Raw genomic sequence first — 25230 nt, 5'->3', positions numbered from 1 at the left:
AATACATATATATTTATTTGAAATTCATTTTATTTTTGACTCATCCCTTTAAAAAGGGGTAACAGGATGCCCTTAATGACAAGTCTTTCCCACAAGTTCAAGGTACACACCAGAGAGCCTTCAGAGATGTAATGACTAATCCTTATTTCATTTGGACCAGTTGTGAATTTGGAAGAACATGGACGTGAGTAGTACAAATAATCTTTCATTTTTGGGTGCACCAAAACTTTGTTGTTTTGTGGTTGAGTAGAATGCAGACTTGTAAAAGCATTTTGAGATCACAACAGAATAATACTTTAGGGCTAGATTAAACTATAATGAATCAATGTTGGTTTTCCTTTTTGTGTGTCTGCAGTTCCCTATGTAGGGTTTGACCATTAGCACTAGCAGACTCTCAAGTTGGTAATATTCCCAAATTCCCTACACATGCACAAGAACAGACATGAATAATAGAGATGTTTATACAGATGGCAATTCAACATGGGTTTGAGGTTAACATTCACCTGTAGCACAAGTAGCATCTGTGTGATGGATGCAGAGATGAGAGACTGATTCTTGTGCAGCAGGTCATCCAGAGAGAGTTTCATTAGGACCAGATCCCTGAAGCCGAGGAGAGCCATCTGTCTGCATACAGAAAGAAAGAGAGAAACAGAATACATTTCATGCAGAATCAAATTATATCACAATTAAATTAACAACTGAGGTTTAAAAGAATTAAGCCTAAACATTATTTAAATTCACTATTTTAAGTAGATCAACTGTTATACAGTCTAAATAACCCACTATGGAGTCAATTAAATGCCACATATATCTGCAAAAGATTTGGAAATATTGCAAGAGGAAAACAAACAAAGCTTTGCAAACAAAAATAAATAAAACCGAACAAAAGCAATGATTGTTTTCTATGGCAGCCATAGCTACTACTTTATTAGCAACGCTGCTTTTATTTTGTATTTCAGCGTGAGTTCACAACACCATTTTTTCCCATTGCATTTCACGTTTCTGCGTGTTTCACTTTCTGGTAGGGGTGCTCCGATCACGATCGGCCGATCATTATGCGCATCTCGTCAGTAAAGCCAGTTTCTAATCAGCGGTTAATTCCATCAGGTGCATGATTTCACATAGAGCAGCTGTTACTACACAGAGCCGTTGTTAACTGAGAAGATGCGCAAATCCACTTCATTTTCAGCGTTTTTTGGCGCATCTTCTCAGATAACAACGGCTCTGTGTAGTAACAGCTGCTCTATGTGAAATCACGCACCTGATGGAATTAACCGCTGATTAGAAAACCGGCTTTACTGACGAGATGCGCATTAACAATCGGCCGATCGTGATCGGAGCACCCCTACTTTCTGGCATTGTTTTGACATGGGGGTGGAGTCAAGGGACTGGAGGGTGTACAACAGACCTGGACACACCTCCGTGGAAGTCTTGAGCAGAGGCACGTGGGTAGATCAATTCCTTTTATACACTAATGTTAAAACTTGAATGGTTGCTGACATGAACATCTGGGCCCGTATTCATAAAGAATCTTAATGGACAAAATTCTAAGAAAATTCTTAGAAATGTGGCCGTTTACTCTTAAAATTAAAGAAAAAAATCCTAGTAAAGAAAAAAGTAATTCAGAAAGCATCTTAACCCTTAAAAGAGGTCTTAAGGTCAAATTTGTTAGGAGCACAGACGAGGACATTTAAGAGGCTTAAGAGTTTCTTTAGCAGAGGAGAAAATGGCAGAAAGACGAAGAGGCAGAAGAAATGTGTTGCAGACAATGGATGACAGTGAGTTAATAAGACGGTATAGATTATATAATCATTTATAATTTAATATATAAAGTATATATAAGTAATCACTACATTACGATATTTGGCAACTGGGAAAATGCAACAATGCAATAGTGATGATTTGGGTCTGTCACAACCTTCTGTAAGCAGAGTGATCACACAAACAATTACAGCACTTTCAGAACATCTTATTGTTTCGCAGTTCATTTCATTTCCACTGGACATTCCCACCTTGCAGGCTCAAAAAAACTGCATTTATGAATATAGCAGGCTTATAGGTGCGCACAAGCAGGGGGAATGAACCGTTAACAGTTTGTGCTTTACGCTCCCATGTCTGCTTCTTGTCTCTTGCTGTGACACCTGGCCCAAATTTTCCTTTAAGAACGGCCTTGTTCATCCACTAACTGGGCTAACAGTAAACACTGTTCCTCTGTCCAGTTTGGCTTTCTTGCCCTTCTTGGTTTTGATTGCATGTTTGATACATTAAAACTAACACTCAAACTGCCACTTAAATAGGACAGCAATCACTGTAATTAGAAAGAGTGGAACAATTCTTATCATTCTAATCCAATCAAATACCTTATAGGAAATTAAAAGCATGGTAAATAAAAAAAAAGGATTTAGATACACACATATAATGTGTGTTTGTGTGTGTGTGTGTGTGTGTGTGTGTGAGAGAGAGAACGCTCAAATAGGAAAAATTACGCATGTAGATTCAAAGTGAGAATTAGAATACACCCTATACTTAAAATCACTCTTTTTTTCCTTCTTGTACAACCAACCAATCACAGTCTTCAAAAGAATGTGTCATACATAGCAACGGGGTCAACCCCGCCTCCTCACGAAGATGAAAGTTTTTGTCTTTTCCTTACTCCGAGTTGCTCTCAAATTGGTCCCGAATCGCTCTTAAGCTAAGACTCCTACGTAAAAGTTTTTAAGCTAAATTAAGAGTTTTCTGAGAGGATTCTTAGAATCTTTATGAATACGGGCCCTGCTGTTTATTTCTCTCAATGTGCACACTTGTATAGCATTAAAATGTCTATTGTTTAGTTTTATAAACTTAATGTTTATTAACAGTGTTTGCTTAAAATCTGTTAACCTGTGGAAGGATGTCAGCTGAAGTGTTTACTATCGTTTAAATTTACTTTTAGTCTTTATTTAAAAGAATGTAATTAACTTGATAAACTTCACATCATTAAAAAGCTCTAAGATGGAAGCTTCAGTTTTTTTAATCTTACAGTGACAGTAATTTCTTAATTTGTCAGGAGTTGTGTAAATTAAAAACAAAAGTGAATACCTTCAATGTGACATGTGAGCCACAACCCATTAAGGATTGAGAGCAACAAACATTAATAAAACTATTATGGAGTTATCATGAAAGCACCTGACTAAACATCCCTCGGGGCTTTCAGTCCAAAAGTGTGCACATTTGGATAAACGTTTAATGGATTCTCACGTTCACTTTTCTATATATAGAGTAATATTTATATTTATAGAAACTATAAAATTCATGATGTTCCAGGAAATCCCGTTGTACATGCCCCAGTCCCTTGACTACACCCCGATGTTAAAACAATGCCAAAAAGTGAAACGCGCAGAAACATGAAATGCAAAGGGAAAAACAGAATTGCAAGATCACACTTGACTAAAACTTTAAATAAAAGCAGCATTGCAAATAAATCAGTAGCTATGGCCATGTGAAATATTTGTTGCAAAATCATTGCTTTTTTTCTTTTTGTTTGCAAAACTTTTTTTCTCTTGCAATAATTTTCTTTTGCAATTATTTTTTTGTGGCATTAAATTGATGGTAGTTGATCTACCTTGATGGTCCCTATTTATTTCTTCATGTATTTGCTCTCCATTGCCAGATTGTTGTCTAATGCACCTATATTGTTCCTGTCGTGCCTCACCTTGCTGTGCTATGCCCTGGCCTGCCCACCTGTTTTCCAAATCGAGTAGCTTTTGTTGGTTTTTGTTTTATTTTTTTATTAATAAAAAGCCCATCTACTCTGCACAATTAAGTCCTCGCTTCATCCCTTCACCCATCCCTGACCTATTATACTAGGCAACAATTTGGCACAAAATGTCAAAATTACAAGAACCTTTACCTACAGAGAATATAAAATAGCCTGCAGAGTGGGCAGAATCTCAGTGAAAAATTATTCCACACCTGGGCCAAGACAGCTATCCATCCCTTGATAAAAAAAAAAAAAAAATGCATGTTAAAGACCTGTTTTAATGATGAACACTCATTTACAACGGTCTTCATGCTTCTGAATTTCATCCAAGATCATTGATAGACCTTTGGTCTGAATCTGATTCCGCAAACAATCACGTGAATCAATATTAGCATGTTTTTCTTCTAACAGTAATGCATTTATTTTCATTTGTTTTACCAGATAAAGAACACCATGGTTCTGGGAACTGACAAGTTAAACCAGCTGAAAATACTCTTTAATAAAGAAGCCCATATCTGTCTTTAGAAGCTGCATACATGAAAGCCAATAGCTGCTTATTGTAGTTATTACACATTTAAAATGGGATATTACCTGGTACTGTATTTAGATTAAAGCAGTACAGCTCATTCAGCTGTAGTTCCTCTCCCTTGAACACCTTAATAACAGCAGTGTAGATACTAAAAAAGAAAACATTATAATTTTTTCATATTAAAGTCATAGTTGAGAAAAAAAAAGAAAAAAGAAAAAAAATTATAGATGGAAAAGGAAAATGGACAATTCAAAACTGTCTGTATTTGTTTGTAAGATCAGTGCAGGGATCAGCAGTGGATGGAGGTCTGGTAGAGTTTCCAGGTTTCTAGAGCTGTGTGAAAGTAGACCGGTGGATCTGACACATTATCTACTTCCTGTGGTGCACCAACTTCCTGTTACTAACTGTCCTGTTCTTTTCACATCTAATCACTCATTAACCTCAAATCAACTCGACATTTTGTATATCTTAGTCATTTGAGGATCTGGCACACCGATAACGTCAGAGTGATACAGAACATTCCTCTCCAAAAACTACAATACAAACACTCAAGAGAAGTTGAGAGTTGTGGCACAGTGGATTGTGCATCTGCAAAGGATGTAAAGTTCTTGGTATATATTATAAATGATAAAGAAATAATAAATTATTATTCTCCACATGCAATCACAAACACATGCATACAGATATTACACATAGTCTCATGAATAAGCTTGAACAGTTTTCTACTGAACTTTTTATTCTTCATTCTCATTCATTGTTGCATCACACAACATAAATATTACAAAGATGAGTAAGAAATCATGTATGGTATCAATGATTTTGCAGCACACATAAATAAATTCATCACAAACATTTGGAACAGAAAACATTGTTCCTTAAGCACAACGCCATAATAAAGGAACAAATGAAATTTGGTAACCCTTTATTTCAAGGTGTCCTTGTTACACATGTACTGACTATTATAATAACAATTACTACAATAATTATGCTAAGCCAAACCATTATTCTATCCCTAACCCTATAGTAAGTACATGTAGTTCATTAAAACTACACATTACTTAAATGTTTAGTTACACTGTAACAAGGACACTTTAAAATCAAGTGTAACCTGAAGTTTAATACATACCTAGCCTATCCATCACAGTGCAGAAGCGACTATGATGCTTTTCAGTTTCATTACATCTAGAGCAGGTTGGCTTCTGTCTTAAGGAGCAAACACTGTAGGTTCGTACAGAGTGAATGTGTCCTCATTTAGTTCTGGTCATCTTACTGAAAACAGACTTTCGCTAAATCCTTGTTTTCCCTCAAGGCTGATTTTGAGGTCCCTTGTGCACGTTGGGTAAATTTGCCAAGTCAATTGGTTCCTGATTCATTACGGTATTGGTCATTCTTGATCATGAATAATCAGTGTGTTCCTGTGTGAAACTGTCAAGTGTGCACTGTGACACTGTTTTTAATTGAGATGATAATAATAAGAAATGTTTCTGAAGAGTTGTGTTACAGTGAAAACTGGAGTAAGGGCTGCTGAAATCTCAGCTTTGAAATAAATTACATTTGGGAATATATTCAAACAGAAAACTGTTATTTTAACTTGTTGCAATATTTTGCAATATTGCCTTTTTGACTTTTTTTTTCATTAAACAAATACAGGCACAACCGTCTCACTAGTTATCTAGTTAAATGAAACAAATGCATAATAACGTGGGCAGATCACTGATCGATGTAGGGCAGTTTCTTGTCGACACCATTTCCTGAATGTCTCGATGGCTGCTCTCGCTTGGCTTCCTGCGGTGGCGGATTTCTGGAGCTGATAGCAATGGAACCTGGAAAACGTGAAGCTAGAGTTAACTGTGACAATGGAGAGAAGGCACGGAGTAACAGAGGGAACAAATAAGATATCAGAGATGAGGAATTCGGAATAAGAGCAACACAATAGTAAAGGAAGCCTCACGTGGGGCTTTAGGAGCATCCCTGTCACACTTCAGAGTACTTTTGTGGAAACACTCCGCAATCCAAGACAGCACCTCTCCACAGTACCTCACCTACAGATGAAGTTTCACTTTCAGTAAAGTCATTCACCATCATGGACTTAATGAAGTCAGCAGCTACTCCTTCTTCTCACCTCAGTCTCCACTGTTGCCATGCGCTTTTCTTGCTCCTTAAAACCCCCAACCATCCTCAGCAAACTCTGTACCCTATGAAGTGTTACACGCAAACAGGGTAGATCAAAAGCCCAAATCTCAAAGCAAGACAATGGGTTACTATAAGATCTTAGTGGAACTCACTTAGAGGACGTGTATCGGAGTCTCTCTGCACTGCTCTCCCTGTGCTCATGCTCCAGTTCAGCCAGGTAGTTCTCCTTCTGCACCGTCTCCCATGTCATCAGCTTCTGGTCCAGTCCAGCTGGTAGTTCCCTCTCTAACCACCACAAGGAAAGAGGAACAAACACATAACCACAGGTTCTTTAAATATTTTCCTTGCTTTTTTTCTGACATGTTCTTTTCTTCTTAGTCATCGTTCGGTACTTCTTGTAACTTGCCTCAAAAAGAAAGTTACCAGATGGGTATTCATCGTGAGTTACCAGAATAATCCGTCCAGGAAGCACACACAGAGGGTGTGTGGGTTTACTCACCCAGCAGATCCTGATTGCTTTCTGTAGTTTTGACGAGGCTGAGGAGAGCTTGAGAGATGTGGCTGATGATGATGAAGGGCGGAGCTAACGCCGGACGGCTGTGGTATTCCACAATCAGGTTATAGCGCTGGAACTTCCAGAAGATGTCTGCATTCTCCTGCACCACCTGGAAGGTGTAGCTGCGGAGAGAGAGTTGCGTGGCATACTTTTGAAATACATTTGAAATGGAACTTTACTTTTCTGCAAAGAAGAACTGACATTAAGTAGACTTTCAAAATATTAGCCAGACTCTGACCTGAACATGGCAATGAGAAGGTTGAGCAGCAGCACATTTGTGACCAGCAGATAGATGACGAGCAGCAGAATGACCAGCCAGTTGGCGTAGATGTTTGGGCAGGGAGGCAGAACACCTGAGACGATCTCCTCTACATCGTTTGTGCAGTTATCATCTGGCATTTTTGCCGCTGTGAAGATGCATGGACAAATACGGTCAAGAATAAACTGCAGTAGCTCCACCTAGAGTTCAAGTCTAGTAATTAAACAGAACAGATACTGTCGGAAATGATCTGACTAGACCCACTGAGCTTAAAATTAAGCACGGATTAACTACTGCTCTAAGCATGAATGCTGATAGTGTACCATCTATTTCCTCCAGAGGAATCTGTCCGAATATGTGGAGGTATGGGCGGTACAGTGCCCTGCGGAAGACCCAGTCGATGCGCGGGTCATTGGGGTGCAGAAGGGCTTGAGTCGTCACTCCATACGCGATCAGCCACACGGTCAGGAAGAACAAGAAGAAGAACACGTCTTTGATCTGTGAAACCATTTCAAAACAACACGTGGTTATTTGGGTGTTTCTTCCAAGATTTATTTTTAAATGAGATTGTGTCAAGTTTCACCATTCTCTCCACAATGATGATTTTGGGCCCAAGCTGCTTATGAATGGCAAAAATGTGAATGAGTCTTAAGGTGAAAACCATGAAATCCAAAGCAAAAACAGTGCGGCCGGCCTCATACGTGCTTGAGGCCATCCTTGAGAAAACAAAGGGTTCAGATGAAGTGCGCTGCTCTTTGAATGTGGCTCATGCAACGGCAACACATGTGATCATAATACCTGCATGACAGTCCCACCACGAAGAGGCAGATGGCCACCATGTCACATTTGTTCCAGTTATCCTCCACGTATAGCTTCATCTTCTTGAAAATACTCATGTCCTCATCCGTGAAGAAACTCTGTGGATCAGAGTGTTCGAAAATTGGTGTATACACTGAATACCAGCTTTGCAACATATAACTGCACTGTGGACTTTCAGGAGGTTAACCAACTAATACCCCTCCCAATAAAATCGAGAACGTCTCAAAAAAGAATTTACTGATTAAAATGGTTATTCCTCCACAAGCGCTGATCAACCTGTTCTGCACCTCTGTCATTAAATCTGCCCCGTACCTCATCCATAGCTTTCTGGTATAGCATTTTAATCATCATTACATATAAAGCCACACCTCTGCACTTTAGGCAACCAGCTGAGAGAATCACTGGCTGCCATCTACCCTCCCTACCCTATCTCAGTCAGAGTCAGAGTTCAGGAAATTGGTAGGTAAAAGTGTTTTTTAAACCCTGTTCACATCATATTTGAATATCTACCCTCAGAGAACCATTTCACACCTATCAAAACAAGAACTAATACAGTATCTTCCCCTGTGGTGTCACTCTTATAAACAACTTCCCTGAACTGAATATGTTTCTTAACCCTTCTCCCGTTTGTGTTGGCATTGTTTGTTCAGCTGCTGGGGCACACTGGCCACTTCACTGCTAAACTGCACCCTGCATGTGTGTTTATGACTGTTTGTATTTTCCTGCATGGTATTGTACTATATTATATCTGGCATATTGCATTGTACTGTATTGTATTGTGAATCTGTTCACTGGTGCATTGCATTTTACACTGTATTTTTGCGATGTGCTATTCTGTTGCATTGAAAGTTGTAAATTCAGACTATTAGACTTCTGAAAGCACTTTATATATAATTTGAATGAAAACAATTCTGTACGAAGACTTCAAGGGGTAGATTAGAACCCAAGTATCGTATCTGTATCGTAACATATTTATGGTTAACTCAAGTTACAGGTTTGCACCTTCTTTGCTACTTCAATACAAATCAAATCAGAATTCAGAAGGCATTTTAAAATCAAATTTTAATATTGTGCAACCCTGTGTGTGACCCAGTGTGTGTGAAAATCTACTGACCACTCTACATCGGAGCCGATTTAGTATTATTTATACATTATAATATCTTTTTAAGAGTGATATGTTTTCATTTTTATTTTGCTATATTCTTTTGTAATTTCTATTATATTTCTATGTAGGTTTACTCTTTAATTCAAATTTTGTTGTAGTAATTTTAGTACCAAAACTTATTTCAAAATTAAACTTTTGTAAATTTCAGTTAGTTACAAAATTTTTAATTTTAATTTACATTTTTCATCTAACATTTATATTGTATATTATTTCTGCTTTATTTCAAAAAAAATGTTAAGGTTTTTATTTTAGGTTTACAATAGCAACACTGCTCTATGTATTCTAAAGAATCCTAAAATTAGAAATGAGCAGATAAAGTTTACTTTTAACTACATTTCTGATTATTTTGGATAAATAATATGTAAAAACATATGTACCAAACTCCTGCTCAAAGTCATATCAGCAGGGAATCATACAAGACTGTCAACATACACACAAACACAATGTAAAAACAGCCACATAGGTTTTAAATCGATATAAAAATATGAATTCCTACCTGACGGATTTCCTCCAGCACCAAGGTAAAGACCCAGAAGTAGAGGATGATTTCAGCTGCAGACGGGCCATGCGGTGGGGGTGGCCGGAAGTCCAGAAGGAGCACGTAACAGAACAGAATGAGGAAGGCAAAGTACATGATGACATTCCCCAAGAACACAGTAACTGGAGCGCTCCAGAAACGGTTCCACTTCTGCAGCACCATGTAAATCCAACTCGCACGGCAAGAGTCACTGCCACCTTCAGCAGCACTGAGAGAAAAAAAAACACAGTTTTTCATTCAACTTCACTGTAGTTTTTATCTATTTTAGTATGGATTTATGGCTTACACTGGTTCCTCCTCTGTTAGTAACAGGGCCTGCTCTGTTTCCAAACTGTCTAGCTCATCAAACGGCTCCCCTTCACCTTTCTTCATGTGCTCCTCTGCACTGTGACACATAAACACACATATATTGATGCATATTGAATCAAAAATCTGTTTAAATGTCACATTTAATTTAATTTAATCAAATAATATCCCCACTTGAACTTGATGAGGCTGGTCCAAATGAGGGGAGGGATGAAGAAGGTTAGCACGAGTCTAGCGATGGAAGTGTCTGTCCTCATGGCTCCCCACCAGACTTTGGTCAGCAGGGCCTGTGCAAGAGCATCCAGGTTGATCATGGGGATATGGTTGGTTGGTGGCATGATAATGTAAGAATTAGACTTAGGGTGTTACCTGGACACCATCATGAGCAAAAAAGCATTTGGCATCTGCCAAAGTGGCGAGATTCAGGACAGTTGCTTTGCTCCAGCAGCATGTTTTCCTCACCAGGAGCGAATAGGCTCTGTCTTCACTGTTTGAATAACACTCACTGAACAGATCTGTCAGAACAGTGCAGGCATGAGGACTGATCGTTCTGGTAGTTACACTTTATACAGGCTTTTCAGACAGCTTAATGAACCAGTTCACCCAGAAATGAACACTTTGTGTCATTTACTCAAACCAATACTGTTCTTAATTTTAATTGAAGGAAGAGTTCACCCAAAAATGAAAATTCTGTCATCATTTACTCACCCAGAAGATATTTTTAAAAATGCCTCTGGCTTTCTTCCCATACAGTGGAAGTCAATAGTCACCAAATATGTTGGTTACCATCATAATTCAAAATATATTATTTTCTGTTCTGCATCAGTCATACAGGTTTGAACCAGGATGAGGGAAGGTAAATGATGACAGGATTTTCATTTTGGAAGAATTAAGCCTTGAATTCCTGATTCTGTTCCTCAGACAAAAATGCTGTATGACTTTAGAAGGCTTTGAATACTGGTTTTAGTTTGAAGCACTTTTATGATTTTTGGTGCATTCTTAAATGCTTTCCAAAATAATATTAGCTTCGTCCCAAATGGTGCACTGTACACTATGTACTCATACACTCATACACTACTCAACCATGTAGTGTATGAATGATATAAGGCTATTTCGTCATTCATAATCGAAGTCTGATAGCTCTTCCCCCGTCGTTTCGTAATTAAAGCTGTGACAGTTGAGTGCATGAAGTGTCCAACATTTCACACTAAGTTTTTTTCAGTTATTTAATTACATCATCCGGGTATTTAAAGTGCATTTTTTCTTTGGGGAATTTTCAGTTTGAACACACTACTCGCACTATTCATATTAAAAACGTCATGGAATAGTGCACAAGTACACGATTTGGGATGCACCAATTGTATTGAAATGGGACAATGTTGGGTAAACCATAACAAAATATTATACTTTTTACTTAACCTTGGGTTAACATTTTATTTTAGCAGCATGCAGGTTAAGACTCCTTTGGGCATTTTTAAAGGAGGTTAGCACCATATTTGACCCTGGTATAAACTGCAGTTTACAACAACAAAAAAATTAACTCAGGGAAACTGTGACTGTGAAAGGATTATTGAAACACATAACTAAAAATGACACTGAGTTCACAATTTTAACACAGTACTATATTACAAAGCAATCCATGTCAGTATATCACAACTGTCACAATCTTTAAGTGTCATTTTAAAAAGCTTCCTTGTACCTTCAAATTGGATTAGCTAGTTCCCTGTTCAAATGGTTTGACAAAAAATGAACTCAACGAAGATTAAATGTTTGATTGATTGGGTTCTCCACTCTGCTGAGCAATGAGTCTGTTGCTTATAAAGCTGTGATTCTCACCCATAGCAAATTGCTCATATTTGGCATTCTTCATACTACGAGCAGTCGCAGCTTCAGTAGCCAGATGAGCCATCTCCTTCATGATCTTACAGCCCACCAGAGCAGCTGCCACGGCCTCGGAGCCCTAAAACACACAAATAGTTTTAATAGATGACTGTACAGTAATTCATTGAATAAGTTAGGGTCAGTATACAGTATGTCCTTTCTTTCCCATACATGACCTGATCTGGATTTCTAAACTGCCTAAAATGTTTTGGTGTTGGCTTTGTTTTCTTATTGACGTGCTCTCGACAGTCCTCATTCAATATATGCACACATATTTGCATTGCTTTGATTGTTCTCTCCTCGCACTCCATGATTGGTTGAATGCCTGCATGCGATTGGTCAGACAACTTTTCAGTTATTACCGTCAATAAGTATAAAAACAATAAAGTCAAAACCCAGAAGGCCAATTCGCCATTGGATTACCACAAAATTTTTAAATAAGGTCTGCGGCAAACATACTTGACAATCTTGGACGTTTTGCTGCAGCACTTTTTTGGAAAAGCAAAGCCAAATCCAGGACATTTGAGGCAATTTATAAATGGCCAGGACATGCTCGGTGGAAATAAGGACATATGATCACCCTAAATAAGTACTGTGCATACAGTAGAAACGAGCAAGAATTGTAAACCACAAAAATGCAAAAACACAGCCAGTCAAATTCCTTCAGGGTTGATTCTCAGCAATGTTCATGCAAATTGCTCTTTGTTTACCCACCCTTTAAGTTTGATCTGTGAACCCTACTGAGGTCATTTGTGATATATAACTGAAAATGATTGGTTATCAATGGGACTTAGATTCAAGCTTCTGATAAGGACTAAAGAACAAATCGTGAAGATGTAAACAGAATTTGTAAATGCAAATGGAGTTTATGAAAATGAGCTCATCGCTCATATTGGTTTATTGACTCACCATGGCCCAGAAGTAGTTTGCCATTTCCTGCCTATTTTGCAGGATAGCCCAAAGGAAGAGGTCTCTCCAAGGGTGCTCACAACGCTGGTCCATGTCTGGGAGGTTTTTGTGGCTATGGAAAAGCCGGCCTTTCCCCATCCTCTCCTGCAGCAGATACACAGAATATAGTAGGACTGGAGCATGGCGGATCACGTCTCAGTGCATGTTAAAGGCCCACTCACCGCTGGAAGTTTTTGGTAGAAACCCCTACACGTGTCATCAAGAAAGTCTTTCAGGACTTTGGAGACGTCATGAAAGGTGAAACGAGGCCTGCGGTCGCCTGGTTCAGTGTGAGGGTGTCCTGACATCCGATTGCTAGCCAAATAAACCTGATGCTTTTTCAGGAGCAGGGTGTGAAGGAGATTTTTCTCCGACACAGAGCAGTAGAGTTCCTGAAGGCGGCCGTAAGTTAGGAATTCATTTATGTTCACGCCGTTGTCCACAAACAAACGCACAAAGTCCGGCTTGTCATTTATCAATGCCTCCATCATCACCTCCTCCAGGTCCTGAGCCTAGAAGAGTATAAATACATATTGAGTATGAGAATCCAAACAAGTAGACCTACTGATAAACAAAAAGTTCAGTTCTTACACTCCATGCTATGTCTCCACTGAAGATCTCACTTTTAGCAATGTCCACCCTATTCCAGGCCACAGCCAGTTTCAGCTCATCCAGGAAGTCCTGTGCTTCCTGACTTTGACTCTTACAAGCTAAGCCCAGACAAGAACAGTTATGAATACAGAAACATATCACTCTAATAGAGAAATATATACGATTCCCTCATGAGTTTGCTGGAGTTAGTATAAAATCACAGTTACACACCCTTAACCAGCGCTTTGAGAACTACTGTGTCCATTTCTGGGTCCTGCTCTGTGTCATGAACGGTCAGCAGGTGACCATGGTCCAATATTCTCTGGATCTAACGGACAAATCAGAGTCTTTACACAAATGACTTACAAAATTAAAAAAAGCGCCTAAAACAGAAGTATCCATTCTTCCATAAAAGCACACCATCTAAATATCTTAAAACAAAAAAACTGCTCATTACCAGTTTGATCCAGGAAGGGATTTCAGTGCTGTGTAGGCCATTGGTGAAGGTGTTTATCAGCAGCTCTTGGACCATATCAGCATCCCAGCATCCTTTGTCCATCAGGGTCACTAAAATATCTGCGACTCCTCCCGAGCCAGCTAAAATCAGCCAGGGTATTGAATTCTGAATATTCTTGTACATTCTCTGTAAGAAGGCATTGAAAGGGGCTATTACCAACCTGGTGAGAGTAACATGCAACAATAAAACGCTTCAGAAATTCAGAGGATATATTTGAATAAGAAAATTTTAAGAGAGACCTGTAATATCCTTGGCTCTCCATGAACAAGAAGACATAAGACAGGGATTTCTATACTACCTGTGCCTGTTAAAACAATGAATTCCATTGAAAATCTCTTCATGAGAAGATAAAATGAATAGATAAATAAATAAAAATCCGTCTCAACTCACCCCCATATCCTGTACGCTGCAGAGAGATGTGTTTGAGCATCTTGACTCTCATCTCAGCGGTGGCTCCAGGTCTCTGGGGGTCCTCGTCCACCAGGATGAAATGAGAATGATTGCAGTCTAAGGAGTACACTGCACCGTGGGGAAGATCCTCAGATGGGTATGTTGCTGGATGATCAGGCTAAACAAAAAGAACAAATTACACAAAATAATCAATGTTTCACAATCTCCAGAAGTAAACCGCTCAAGTTAGGCTTTAGACAAACTACACAACTGTTGCATGACTTTAATATCACTGCCACTAAGCTTCCAACAACTCTTTCAATCTTTATTTAAAATCTAGAAGTTCAAAAGTTGAAGTTAAAATAGTTTGTAAGAGTGCAAGTATAAACAGTGAGGCTATCAGTGTAGAGGAGTTTTCCGGTTTGCCGAGATTAGATTGAATGTCCCCTGCAGCCTCTGTAGTCCCATTAGACCACCTTTTTCAAGAGGTCACAAGTGAGGTACTATTACTGATTTATTTTATGTCATAGAATAAATTGGGAAAATATATTTTTATGTCATGTTAATTACAAAACCCAAACAACAACACTGAATATGGGACGATGTTCACTTGTTTTAGGAATCATTTCTGCAGCGCTCTATTGCAGAATGAAATGTCTGCATGCTTCTTTCATGCAACTAAATGATACATGATATGATAAATGAAAACACTTGTCTATAAACGTCTGAAGGCAGTCTTCACCTTTGCAGACAGTAGCAGATCTCTGTTCTGAATCATGTTCCAGGGAGCAATTCCAATGGCCACCACTCGCACCTTGTTGGAAGTGCTCGCTAGAGAGTGGTCCCTTACAGCCTGACCCAGGTTCTTAGTGATGCCAAAACGTAAACCACTGGTCAGGATCCACGCCCCTGTGTAGGTCAAGGGTCAAAGTTCTGTAACAGTCAAAAGGAAATTGTGATTTCTGTTTTTGGTGAGCAGTACATTATCCACCTGTGCTCTGTGCTGCCTTCACAAGGCCTTTCCTAAGTGTGTCCCTCAGCCAGGGCTTCATCTGAGCCACTTCATCTCCTCCCATTAGTGCCACCACCAGATGAGGAGGGGCCAGACCCCACTGCTTAGTCAACATCTGGTAGATTTCATCTGGATCTGTAGAGCTGGTTACCCTGATAAACTGGATTGACAAATAAAGTTGTGAATAATGTGCACAAGCTCATTAGTGGTAGAACAAAAAAGATTTAAATATCTGTCCTGATATACCTTGCCCTTGGTCCGACTGACGCCAGTAAAATCAATATCTCCCAAACGTCCATCCATCCACTGGGGTTTAACTAATCTCTTATTGCCCTTCTCGCCCATATTAACAACAGACTCTGTGAGTGGGACGTAACACCGACATCCTGGTAGAGAACTGCACATAGTGACACAAAAGGTCAGGCATTTTGAACTGTATTAAGTATTGGCAATAAGTGATGCAGCTAGTCTCACCCAGGTTCTTGAGACTCATTCAACAGCTGGCCACATTGCAAACACCTCCTGCCCTGCCGTAACACCTCCTACAGACAGAATTAAGATGCAGTGCATCACAGTCCAGTCAGGTGCAGCCACAGGAGCTGCTGATTTGTCCAGGTAGTTGGACATCTTTATGTAAAGCAGAAGCTATTTCCATTTCATTCTAGGCATGCAAACTTGCCCTCGTTTCTAGTAAAGGCTGAGCCATGCATGAACTGAAAAACTGATGTGTTTTTTACTAACCTGGGGTAAAGAGTCAGAAAGCAAAAAAAAATAATAATAAAAAAAATAAAAAAAAAGGCAAGCATAAAGAAAGAAACAACAAGTTAAAGACAAACATATTCTATTCTATTCTATTCTATTGTATATGAAGAGTTCAGATGCAAAAGCCTCTAAGTGCCATCTGAAATGTTCATCTAAAATTAGGATTTTTATCTGGTTTCTATATTTATGTTCAGTTATTTCACTTTAATAGCCTGGAAAAGGACCTGCATATTGCCATTAAAGTAAAATGACTCAAGGAGCTTGATAAAAATCCTAATTTTTGATGAAAATTTCAGATGTCACTTAGAGACTTTTGCATCTGAACTCTTCACATATATATATATATATATATATATATATATATATATATATATATATATATATATATATATATATATATATAATCAATCCATGTAAACTTATGTACATCATTTTAAACACTGATAGCAGCCAAAATTGATCATCCACAGAAGTTGTCTTCGTAATTGTCAACTATTGCTTATTTGCATCCTGGTCAACAAGTGATTAGGAGGTTAGTTCCCTCGTGTGGTTGAAGAGGCACGGACCAAAAGAGCAATAGTAAAAGCAGTCCGAAACAGAAGCGTGATGCTATAAAAACATTTCAGGAGGTTGACAGCCTGTAATCGATGTAATCAGTCTGAATGAACTTGATTAATCTCTTTTCTATCAATTCGTTTTTATCCAAATGCTATCAGTTTCAGGTATATCTGTCACCTTTCCTGATTAAACCTTTTGAAACTTCCAGTTTCCTAATAGCTGCCATTCATTTCATTGTTTTCAATGAGCCACAATATGGTTTGACTGAGTGCTGTAAAGCTATAGTTTTAAACTATAAATAAAAACATTATGCAAATTGCAACATAAATAATAATCAGTTCTCGGAGGGAGGATGTGATTATTGAAAAGTACCAAGGACATTTATGCAAACGTGACTGATGTGTGTGTGTGGTTGTGTGGAGAGCTGCAGGAGCTGCCCATGATTTGACTGGTGTATGGGAGAGGAAAACGCCACAGACACTGCCGCATACAAATACAGGCATTTGCATTAAAGGTCACATCTAGACATGACATTAGATCCGGCAGGAAACATATCTTTATCATCGACACTTTATCAATGAATTGGGTTTACTGTCATCGTTTAATGTAGTTTAAATATTTTCTTTAGTGTCCAAATGTTAACTTGAACAAAAGTCAATCTCTGAAAGAACAAATAAAACTCGAGGTTTGCATTGAAAGTATAAGCTGTAGGGGTATGTGAATAATAATCTGAAATGCTAAACTTCACAGATGTCTACTAAATCATAACAGGCTAGTATTCACAAAATGCAAAATGAAAATATTAATGTGGTTGTTGTTGTATTTTTATGAAAGTTTTTCAGCTATTATAAACAACCCAACAAATTATTTGGAAGCTGAAGTCATATTTTTTTACGGAAAGGGTTCACTTACCAGAGGAGTATCCTGATGCCCCAGCATATCTGGATGAAGCCTTTGCTCTTGGATCCTCTAGGCCACTACAAGCTTGGGCAGCTCTAGAGTGTCACCAGGAAGTGAATCGGGAGGTTTATGATGACAGAACCACTCCCTAACCAACCGCTGCTACCTACGCTCAACCACTTACCTCCCTTTCTCCTGATCTCCAGCATTAGCATTCCTTAGTCTAATACAGCAACAGGAAAATAGCTTCGGAATAGGTGATTAATTTAATTTACATGCTTACTGTTATTTTTTTCCCCCCTAATTGCCTTTAGACATTTGAAATGGTTGAAATTTTGTAGGCTGAAGGCTTAAAATACATGGAGGTCTTTCACTGAATGTTGCTAATTTGTATGTACTGTATAAATTGACATGAAAGCTTCTTAAATTTTTTGAAATCTTAGACTTAGAAAAGCTAGACTTAAAAAGATTGTTATATCTATAATGAAGGCAAGACACCACAAATGTAACTAAAACATACCTCCTACCTTGATTTATCACAGTTTTTTTTATATAAATTTCTGAAATGTTATGTTAAAATATGCAAATGATGCATTATGCATACATGTTCCAGGACAGGTATCTGAGCTTTGGATAAAATCAGGTTCAAAATTATTGTTCCTTTTTTGTTCACATGTTAGAGTTTCCAAAGGGAAATTTGGATATAATAATAATTATTAAATCCTTTCATTTATAGAGCACTTTTCTAAGCACTCAAAGCCCTTTACATTGACAGGCGTATCTCCCCATCCACCACCAGTGTGCAGCATCCACCTGGATGATGCGACGGCAGCCATAATGCGCCAGAACACCCACCCCACACTAGCTTGCTAGTGGAGAGGAGACAGAGTGATGAAGCCAATCAGTAGAAATGGGGATTGTTAGGAGACCATGATGGTCAGAGGCCAATGGGTGAATTTTAGCCAGGATGCTGAGGTCACACCTCTACACTTTTTGAAAGAAATCCTGGGATTTTTAATGACCACAGAGAGTCAGGACCTCAGTTTAACATCTCATCCGAAGGACGGTGCTTGTTGACAGTATAGTGTCCCCATCACTACACTGGGGCGCTAGGACCCACACAGACCACAGGGTGAGCACGCCCTGCTGGCCTCACTAGCACCTCTTCCAGCAGCAACCTAGTTTTCCCAGGAGCTCTCCCATCCAGGTACTGACCAGACTCAGCCCTGCTTAGCTTCAGTGGGCAACCAGTCTTAGGCTACAGGATGACATGCTGCGAATGCAAATATCTCTTTTTTCATTCCATTAAAATGTAATTGAAATCTTCAGATGCAAATAGATGCAATTTAATAAAATTAACACTTAAGTGTCTATTGATTAAATGTTTTTTGTAATTTCTTACGAATGAAAAATAAGCATGCCATCAGCTGGAGGACGAGAGAATCTGACGTTAGTCTGCAGTTTCGGGAGTCAGCCACTAGGTGTCAGCAACTCCTACTGAGAGACAGCACGAAGGCGAACGAAGACGACGTCGATGTGCAAATCTACCACAGGCTCTGTCTTAAACAGTAAAATGCTGCCTCGTGAGGCAGTATACGGTAGTAGGAAGGCATCAAGAAGCATAGGAAGCTGGTCTGAAAAAAAATGCTGCAATGGGCTGTCGTCGTCTCGCTGACTATAACTAAGCAACAGGCCATATCTTTAAGTAGGCTATGTAAAACACAATTTTATACAGTCAGAAGGAACTTTAATTATTTAAGAAGTAAATTATATATTAAGTCATATATATAAGTTAAAATATTAGATGTGAAATATAAAAATGTATAAGTATATACCGCTAATAAGCGATGAGTTGCTGGCCTGCAGACAAGCACTCACCCAGAGCGAACTATGTGTAGCGGTAATTGTTGTTATATTGACATTATCTTGGTAAACCTATTAGCACATAATGTGCATAACTTGAATGTATTATTCAAACTTAATTAGCATTTTGTATTTGGGTGGACAATTAGTGTTACTCGTCTCGAGTTAGTTTTTTTTTAATCTTCGTGAAGCAGATCTCGTCCTCTCAGATTCAGTCACGCGCATCGCAGCCATGTTGCGAACGCACTTGACGTCATCGCCCGAGTCACCTGGTTGGTTGAGGTTCGCGCGCCATTTGTGGGCACCGCCCAGCGGCAGCGACTACAGAAGTGCGCGCGGATTTGAGAAGTGTCGCGACTTGATTTAGATTCAGCGTTTAGATTTGTGTGCGTCACTTCGATTTCGGTATTTATCATACTTACATTCAACGCTTGTTTAATAATTTATACTAAAGATTTTACTAAATTTAAGGTAATAGTAAAGACACAATGTAAACCATAAGGTGTGTTGTTTTAAAATGCACCATTTTTAAAAATATTTTGGAACTAAATGTATCGTTTAAGAGATACAGTCGGTATCAGGGAGAAAACCTCACCGAATGCTAATAACTATAATTTACACCAAATGATATAATGTTGAAACTGAGCCAGCACGTATACACTTTATGAACAAGATGACATTGTTGTTAATGAAGATGATAATAAATACGGCAGACTTCGCTCGAATATTCGAAATATTCTAATACTTTTTATAATTAATTTAATAAAGGCTATTAGTAATACAATTTTATATTGGTTTAATATTTATGTTGCATATATATTTTTATCATGTTGTTGCTGTATAGTATATTGAGAGACCTAGGCTATTATTTTGTTTTCCTTTTGTTTTTATTTTTTCTTATTTTCTGAAAACAGTCGCGTATTTTACATGTATTTTATGGTATTAACACAGTGGCCGTGATTTTCAAAGTGAGGGGGGAAGGTCACTTTGCTGATACTGGTTTGGGGGGGGGGGGGGGGCACACAGGGCGTGGTGGTCGTCTAGCCAATCGGAGGATTTTGCTCGTACAGAGCTGGCCTTTAACCACCGGCACGGATATAAACAGACTACAGACAGCAAGAACTAAACAAACGTCGGCGTACGGCATTGACTTTTAGGCATCATGGCAAACGTGGACGTGTCAAGCAATCTGGAGCGTCATGTTGCACGGAGGACCTTTCCTCTTCTCGCGCGAACAAAGGTTTGCCGTAACCTTTTCGGATCCGTGGATCACGAGGAGCTGCACTGCGAAACGACACTTAAACTCCAGGAGATCTCCGAGCGGGACCAGAGCCGGTGGAACTTTAACTTTGAGACCAACTCCCCTTTGAACGGAGATTACGAGTGGGAGGAGATTTCTGAAGACACATTACCGTTTTTCTACAAGGATAAAGTCCAAATTAAGAGAGCGTCTGCTATGGCAACAGGAGACGCGTCCATCGCTGTTGACTGCGGGTTACATGGGGTTTCCAGGGGTCCGGTAGAGTCCGCGGACGTCCCGAGTCGACACGGAGAACTCAACCAGGAGAACCTCTCAGGTACACTCAACTCAAGACCAGCTCGCTCTCCAGTCCTTAGAAACACGCGCAAGAGGTCCCTCATCCCAGAGACCCCCAGACACAGCACGCCACAGATCACAGGTAAGCTGGAAACTATAGATGAAAACAGTGGAAACTGTTTAAAGATCAATATATTTAATGTGAAATGCAAGCGAACATGTCTAACGGCTATTAATATTGATTTCCACCAGACTTCTTCCCAAAAAGAAAAAGGACCCCGGAGTCCAAGCAGGATGACGGGAGCGCGCATCAAGCCGCCAGCACTGAAGTGACGCCGCGTAAAACAATACGATGGTACGATCAGCTCCGGGAATCATTATTATTGTTATAATAAATCATTATTATTGTTATTTTTATTACCCTATTACTAATTGTAGTAAACTTGTAACTAATTGACGACAACGAATTCAGTCGAAGTCCTTCATTTAAATGTCCATGCGCTGTATTAGCCGATTTAAAGCTGTTGTTTAGCTGTGTAACTAACGTTAAATTCTCGTTTTCTTTGATTTATAGATGTTTGCACTCCACGCAGCAGTCCACCTGTGTTTATCTGCAGAGCGGATGAAGGAAACAAGGGGACACACTTTTACTCTTTCTCATGTAGCAATAAAACACAGACTTTGTTGCAGTGTTACAATGTCTAAACGGTGCAATGTGATATTTCGTTTGTTTTGAACTGTGTAGAGGGCTGTACCACACTGCTCTAAATAGAGCAATACCTGTTTGTTTGATTTCTTAAATATACTAACTTATTTTATTTATGTTTATAATACTCGGTTACTCTTTATTATTTACAGCTATTGTTATTGTTTTTATCATTTTGGCCATATTTTATGTTGTGTTTTATTTAATTTTTGTTTGCAATTGCAACATCATGCAAAGAATTGTTCTGAGCCGTGTTTGTTAAAGTATATTATGTAGCTCACGCTGTATCTTTGAATCAAAGTGTAAATTAAATTATATTTTTGCTAAACCTGTCGTATTCATGTGTGTTCCTGAGTTATGTAGACCGTTTTAGACACGTTGTTGTGGATCATGGGATGTGGGTAGACGGGAAAAGAAAAGAAAAAATGTTTGCCATACACTTTTGTGGCATCAACATTTTGCCTGTGACAAAAAGAGGAGAGCTTGGCCTCTAAACAGGAGGGACTCAGCTGTTCCGCCCTCAGTGTTTGTGGGGAGGGATACGCGGGCAGCTGCGTGCTATAGGGAGGATTTAAATGCCATTTTCTTTCCATAATGAAGGAGGCAGGTGCCCTTGGAACCCCGCTTTGTCCACATAAGACCTTCATTTTCAGCACCCTCTCAGCTATCCCGCTAATGAAACACTTACCAAGACTTGAACAAAATGGGCTTCTTCTATTTACACGCCAACCACCTGCCTCCCCTCCCCTCCCCCTTACCTACACACTATCTGTGAATAACATTGACTATACCACCACACGCCAGATCTTTATAATGTCATTGAGATAGGAGAAAAAAAGACGATATAAACAAAACAGTGACCAAAACGAAATCTAATGGTGCGCAATATTTTATCTATTCCAATTTGATTTTTTTTTTGATTCGTTGACCATTTTAAAAGTATCAGACTCAAACTTATAGCTGCTTGAATCCTAAATCAATTGCGTTTCAAATGACGAAAAATCAATTGACATAAAAATTTGTCATGAACAGCTTTTTAAAACTGATAATAAATTGAAAAGAAACGAAAACTGGATGAAAGAGATTGTATTCACAACAGAAATGATCTAGTTTATTATTTGTAATTTACACGAAAAACGAAGACCTTTTTAACTTTGAAAAAAAAATAATAATAAAAAAAATATATATATCTGAAAGTCATTTTACTTTAATGGCAATGTGCAGCTCCTTTGCCAGGCTATTAAATAAAAAAAGATAAAATAAATAAATAAAAATAAAATAAAGATAAAAATCCTAATTTTAGATGAAAATTTCAGATGGCATTTAGAGGCTTTTGCATCTGAGCTCTTCATATATATATATATATTTATTTATATATATATATATATATATATATATATATATATATATATAAAGCAACAGGACATAATATGAATTATATATATATATATATATATATATATATATATATATATATATATATATATATATATATATATATATATATATATATATATATATATATATAAATTCAGCCGATCGAAGTTTGTTATCCTCAGAATTCTTTCCTTTAATTTGCGTCGTTCGCGTTTGGTGAAGAGCAGCCTACCAGTGTTTCGCCAGAAATAACCTCTCTAAAGAAGTTCCCCATTACCATGACCATCTGGCACCAAAAAAGGCGAAATGGAACAAAGGCCGCTAAAGGCGAGTGCCATCGCATTCACCTGCAAATGAGGCTTTGTGCTCTTATAGAAGCACTCGGTGCTCACAAATCCTGTTTGCCTTTGTTTCTAGTCCGTATCTAGTCGTGTGCAAGAAAACAGAGATACTCCAGTCCGTCATGCAGCGACTGGCCATCGTTCACAAGAAACGAATGAGATGAGATTTGAAACGCGATTGCATGAAGATTGTTGGATAACACTTTAAATAGCCCAAATATGCATGCAATGTATACGTAATTAACTAGCTATAATGATATAACAAATATTAATAATATTATTAATTATTAGCCTAGTTATTTACAAATAGGCCAGCATCTGAGGAGTTTAATCACTACTGATGTAACCTAAGTAGGCTATACTCGTGTATTGTGAATTTTGTATAAAAGTTTATGTAATAGGTACCAATTATGATCAAGAGGTAAAATTATTCTATTTACCGGAATGTTTTTTTCTTTCTAGTTATGTTTCGCGTTAAAACATATTAGGCTATATGTTCGCGAAGCAGACACCATCGTGCTTCATGATTATTAATGAAAACGAGGGTTTTAATAAACATAACTGTGTGACTTTAATGTGAGGAATCCCCCAGGGTTTATTCGGACCTCATTATTTGAGCTTTTACACTAAAATCATTATGTCCAGATTGACAGGGTTTCCAATATGTTCCGTTATAGTTCAGCTGGGTTTCCTGACCAGATGGATTACCTCAGGCTCATGGGACATCGACTTTTATCAGCAAATCCCACAGAGACACATCAATTCAGCCCATGCAGTTTGTACATAATTAAATAAAGTTAAGAGTTCGATTCGAATCCTTTTATTCGGACTAAAACATTATTTAAATGGTGCTCGTTTATTTGACTTAAAACTACGAAATAGTGTGCAACTTCTGAATTCAAAATACTGTATGAGTACGCAATAATCTACAATATATGATCAAGTAATTTAAATAAATAATTTAAATCTAATAATTAGCGTAGCCTATGACTAGGAGAGTTTTTTTTTCAATCTTTAAAATATAAAAATGAAAAAAAAAAAAAATCAATTCTAATTCACTTATAGAAGACAAAGTACTATAATAATAAAAAGAAGATACCACATATATATACAATTCATGTCCCCCCTCAATTGCCATTCATTTATTTTTCTCTAACAGGGACATCACTTTCCCAACATTGCTACCCACAAACATCTGCAATTTGCAACAAGACCATCAAACCATTCATCTCTGTGTTGTAGCCCTCTCTATTTCAGAGCTGGTTCTCTTTCACTAATAAAACCCATAAATATAGAGGAGGCACTGGCAAGCTGTGTCTTCAAGGCTGGATACACCTCTATGGGTTCACTAGCTAGAATTAATGGCATTTGGTCTCAAAATTTCCTCAGCGGTCCTAGAGACAGTGACAGCAGTACGTCCTTTTAAATGAATAACAAAGGCTTATCATTTATCTGGCGGCATATGGGCCAGACCCCCTCTGTAGCAGGCCTGCTCTCTGTGGTGTCTGCCAATACTGTTGTCCTGTTGATTCTATTGTTGACATAGTTGTCCTGTCATGAGGAGGTATATTCTATACAGTATCAGACACTTCTTTTATTCCTCTTCCCTATGGGACTTTTTTTATTTTTTATTTTATATAAGCCAGATATGGTATATCATGTTTTGTATCTGCTGGTTTTATTGACTTAAGATTAAGTTGGCACACATGGTTCAAGAACAAGGTGACATTCTGGTTTGCTACTTCAGCTTTCCTGATATTTAATCCTAAGCCTTCAATAACAGGAGTGAGATAATAAAGACAA

The 25230-nt window shown here is 38.3% G+C and overlaps 2 protein-coding genes and 1 long non-coding RNA gene across 3 annotated transcripts; 1 reads left to right on the top strand and 2 right to left on the bottom strand.

Moving 5' to 3' along the window:
- Positions 1 to 502: 502 nt before the first annotated feature.
- LOC128016622 (uncharacterized) lies at positions 503 to 4778 on the bottom strand. Its single transcript, XR_008184225.1, has 3 exons — positions 4331 to 4778; positions 3894 to 3975; positions 503 to 624 (listed from the first exon to the last, which is right to left on the bottom strand). It is a non-coding gene; the product is annotated as an uncharacterized LOC128016622 (long non-coding RNA).
- A 217-nt stretch (positions 4779 to 4995) lies between these two features.
- Positions 4996 to 17717, bottom strand: LOC128016620 (transient receptor potential cation channel subfamily M member 5-like). Its single transcript, XM_052601271.1, has 26 exons — positions 17616 to 17717; positions 15858 to 15925; positions 15630 to 15780; positions 15363 to 15543; positions 15114 to 15280; positions 14372 to 14549; positions 14221 to 14285; positions 13922 to 14107; positions 13696 to 13792; positions 13465 to 13583; positions 13056 to 13385; positions 12835 to 12978; positions 11881 to 12004; positions 10414 to 10559; positions 10219 to 10331; positions 10025 to 10123; positions 9697 to 9946; positions 8015 to 8133; positions 7800 to 7932; positions 7540 to 7714; positions 7196 to 7364; positions 6901 to 7079; positions 6554 to 6686; positions 6391 to 6463; positions 6220 to 6310; positions 4996 to 6091 (listed from the first exon to the last, which is right to left on the bottom strand). The coding sequence occupies exons 1-26, from the start codon at positions 17640 to 17642 to the stop codon at positions 5979 to 5981; spliced, it is 3630 nt and encodes a 1209-aa protein (XP_052457231.1). The 5' UTR covers positions 17643 to 17717; the 3' UTR covers positions 4996 to 5978.
- Positions 17718 to 20535: 2818 nt separating this feature from the next.
- Positions 20536 to 22037, top strand: LOC128016300 (cyclin-dependent kinase inhibitor 1C). Its single transcript, XM_052600791.1, has 3 exons — positions 20536 to 21145; positions 21256 to 21358; positions 21578 to 22037. Coding segments are annotated over exons 1-3 (621 nt in total). The 5' UTR covers positions 20536 to 20628; the 3' UTR covers positions 21579 to 22037.
- Positions 22038 to 25230: the final 3193 nt, after the last annotated feature.

This window comes from Carassius gibelio, chromosome A7 (assembly GCF_023724105.1).
Source record: "Carassius gibelio isolate Cgi1373 ecotype wild population from Czech Republic chromosome A7, carGib1.2-hapl.c, whole genome shotgun sequence".
NCBI lineage: Eukaryota > Metazoa > Chordata > Actinopteri > Cypriniformes > Cyprinidae > Carassius > Carassius gibelio.
This window is presented reverse-complemented; position numbering and strand designations above follow the sequence as displayed.

Bases quoted from the DNA above. Each gene is read 5' to 3' on its own strand.
- LOC128016620 (XM_052601271.1), bottom strand. From the start codon at position 17,642: ATGCTGGGGCATCAGGATACTCCTCTG. The intron at 15,926-17,615 runs GTAAGTGAACCC...TTCTGTCTGTAG, and splicing joins GGCATCAGGATACTCCTCTG to GAGGTGTTACGGCAGGGCAG. The intron at 10,332-10,413 runs GTAACACCCTAA...GCTCTTGCACAG, and splicing joins TTGCTCATGATGGTGTCCAG to GCCCTGCTGACCAAAGTCTG.
- LOC128016300 (XM_052600791.1), top strand. From the start codon at position 20,629: ATGGCAAACGTGGACGTGTCAAGCAATCTGGAGCGTCATGTTGCACGG. The intron at 21,146-21,255 runs GTAAGCTGGAAA...GATTTCCACCAG, and splicing joins CAGCACGCCACAGATCACAG to ACTTCTTCCCAAAAAGAAAA.